This window comes from Sorex fumeus, unplaced genomic scaffold (genome assembly GCF_029834395.1).
Source record: "Sorex fumeus unplaced genomic scaffold, SorFum_2.1 ptg000063l, whole genome shotgun sequence".
In the NCBI taxonomy this organism is placed as follows: domain Eukaryota; kingdom Metazoa; phylum Chordata; class Mammalia; order Eulipotyphla; family Soricidae; genus Sorex; species Sorex fumeus.
Window position 1 is genome coordinate 44,339,633 of NW_026606120.1, and position 3,570 is coordinate 44,343,202.

General features: G+C 35.5%; 1 protein-coding gene across 1 annotated transcript; it reads left to right on the forward strand.

Moving 5' to 3' along the window:
• Positions 1-1,824: 1,824 nt before the first annotated feature.
• LOC130035972 (olfactory receptor 1A1) lies at positions 1,825-2,754 on the forward strand. Its single transcript, XM_056127917.1, has one exon. It carries the CDS (start codon positions 1,825-1,827, stop codon positions 2,752-2,754), a length of 930 nt encoding a protein of 309 aa, XP_055983892.1.
• Positions 2,755-3,570: the final 816 nt, after the last annotated feature.

Below are 3,570 nucleotides of genomic sequence, written 5' to 3' on the forward strand. Positions count from 1 at the left end.
ATTTATGAGCATTAGGAATAAAACAACACCACGGCCACCCACTACCAAAGTGCCAACATGTCTCCATCGTAGTCTGCTGGACCTATTTTGTCAACTCCCTTACCTCCTGGGGAACCTCAGCTCTGTAATCAGAGAAGGGTTTGTTTTCATAGGACATAGTTTATTCTCTTGCTTTGCACATCTGGATGTGGGGGATGAGGAGCACAGGTTCATTCTCCCCCATGACTCCATCAACTCACTTAGCCCCTATATTCATCCTATTGATAGTAGAAGGAAGAGAGTGAAGTAAGACGAGAATAGAAATGCAAAGATGAATCGACTGTAATTCAGTCAAATAACCATGCCTCAGGCAAGAGACTAGGAAACATTAGTCCAGTTGAAGTCTTGAGGAAGAGAACAAAGTGAATTTGTATGACTCACTGGGCAAGTGAATTCGAGGGGAGTTTCTGTGTTCAAGTAGTTTAGGAAGCATGAGAATATTTTAAGTAGAAGATAATGGTCTAAGCTACTATGGAGAAATAGTAAATTAATGAAAATATAAGTTACATAAGAATTATTTCAAATAATCAACAAAATAGAGGTAGAAATAAATGATAAGCAAGGTGAGAGTGGCTATGACCTATCCCAGATACGGGAGAAATAAACATTGATTTAACTCAAAAAATATTTATTAAATAAATAAATTTAACTCAATAAATGCAAACTGGCCAAACACAGGAACAACAAGATGGAGATGTTACTTGGCCTGCTCGAGCAAATCGATGAATAATGGGAGGACCGTGATCACCGTGAAATGCAAACTATTATTTCATATAATGAACATCATTCCACAATAATTTTTCTAGGGGATGAAAAAACTATGTGGTTTCAATTCTCATAAAAGCTCTCAAGCAACTTACAAAGGCATAGTATGTGGATTTTGAACAGACATAATTTCAGAATCATTAAACATTAAAGAATAAGAAATACTGAAAATATACGCCATTTGCTAAGCAGAAATTGAAGTAATTCTGGAGTTGGATGTATCATTAACTGAAATAGTCACAAAAGAAAAAATTGAAAAAAATCTTTGAGACAATCTATACTAGAAAGTTTTCCAGATATGAAACCTATCAAAGGTGGTAGAGAAAATATTTTTTAAAGATGATACACATGGGAAAGAAATAGACTTATATTTCCTCATAATTAGACCAGTGGTTGATGTGATTTGCAATCTTCTAATGTCATTGTAACGCCTCTTACTTCCTGACCTTAGTGATCACAGAGTTTGATTGTTGGAACAATCCAAATTTCCAGACTAGTTCTTGTATTATACAATCTTTGCACTACAATATTTTTTCAGACTATCCAAATTTCTCTAGTTTTCTTATGTTTAATTAAATTAGAATGGGATTCTTGCTTCTCCATTAAAGTGTAGACTTTGGATGCAGAAAAGTTGAATAAATTAATTTTAAAATTGGACTTTTCACAGCATGTGATTTCCCCCCATGCTTAGCAAAATATCTAGCACATAAAACATATAAATCATAGAAATTATGTATGCATTAGTTGTTAAATCATAGGTATTTCAGTGCATGTGTACAGAGGAGCATGGAAGAACCAATTCCAAGATTAATCACTTCTTGGACATACTTGTCCAAAGGTTACTCATTTGGTCCCACTGTTCAACAAAGATATTTCCCCCAAGTATCTCCATATTCAATAAACTCAGTTGTAGACATGACTGATCACTTAACCAAAACCTGTATTTAAAAAGAATCATTACTCACTGTAATTTCATTTATTGTTCTGTATAACTTTCTTCCCTTTCTTAATAAAGGAACAATGATAGAAGAAAACCAATCCTCTATCCTGGATTTCATTCTTTTAGGAGTTACTGGACAACAGGAACAAGAAGAAATCTTCTCCATCCTCTTCCTGTTCATTTATCCCATCACGTTGATTGGAAACCTCCTCATCATCTTGGCCATTCATTCAGACATTCGTCTTCACAATCCCATGTATTTTTTCCTTGCCAATCTTTCCCTTGTTGACATTTTCTTCTCCTCTGTAACCATCCCCAAAATGCTGGCTAACCATCTTTTGAACACAAAAACCATCTCCTTTGGGGGATGCCTAACACAAATGTATTTTATGATTGGCTTGGGGAACACAGATAGCTACATCTTGGCTGCAATGGCATATGATCGTGCTGTGGCCATCAGCCGCCCACTCCATTACACAACAATTATGAGCCCAAAGTCTTGCATTCTGTTAGTTGTTGGATCTTGGGTGGTTGGAAACAGTAATGCCCTCCCCCACACTCTGCTGACAGCTAGACTGTCTTTCTGTGAAAACCGGGAAGTAGCTAACTTCTACTGTGATATTACTCCTTTACTCAAATTGTCTTGTTCTGACATCACATTTAATGTAAAGATGATGTACCTAGGGGTTGGTGTGTTCTCTGTGCCCTTAATATGTATCATCATATCCTATGTCCGGGTCTTTTCCACAGTCTTACGGGTCCCGTCCACCAAGGGTGTACTCAAAGCCTTTTCAACCTGTGGTTCCCACCTCACAGTTGTATCTTTGTATTATGGGACTGTTATGGGCATGTATTTCCGCCCTCTGACTAGTTACAGCTTAAAAGATGCTGTAATAACTGTAATGTACATGGCAGTAACCCCAATGTTAAATCCATTCATCTATAGCCTGAGAAACCGAGACATGAAGGCTGCCCTGAGAAAACTTTTCAGCAGAAGAATCTCCTCATAATTAATGTAACTAAAGTCAACAATTAGTAAACACTTGAAAATCCATCACTAATGCCCTCTTCTATAAGAAATTGTCATTGATATTTCCAGCTAAGAGTTTCTCTTCTCAAAAATCTTACAACAGTTTATATCTTACTGAAATAATAATTTCTTACTCATTATTGCCCTGTTGGAATAATGACAGCTCAAGATTATTGGGCTCATGTCTTTACTAATATATACATTTATATAAATAGCATATCCCACCACTGTCAAAAAAGCATGAGAATCACAATATTTCATGTCTTGAAGATGATAAATAAGTATTCAAATTTTAATTTTTATCAGATCTGTGCTATGTCTGCAAGCTTTTGAAGCTAAGCAATGTCTCAATCCATTACCACTTTTCAAAATCTTGGTTTTATAACTTATATTGAATAATTTTTATGTAGGAGTACTGCTATTTATTCAGCCACTGATTAGCTGATTGAATTGGGCATGAACTCCACCTTACTTTTTTTTCATAATTTTATTTATTTTTTTTTCTTGTTATATTTATTTATTGAATCACTGTGGGAAAAGTTACTAAGCTTTCAGGTTTAAGTCTCGGTCATACAATGATCAAACACCTTTCTCTTCACCAGTACTCATTTTTCACCACCAAGAACTACAATATACACCCCTCCCAATGCCTGTGAGGCAGATGATTTCTACTTAACTCTTCTCTACATTGATTACATTCATTATTTTGACAAAAGATGCACCATTATTGTTTAGAATTGCCGCCCCCAACAATCAGAATTGCTGAAAAGGCATTGTGAAATATTTTGTTTTCTAT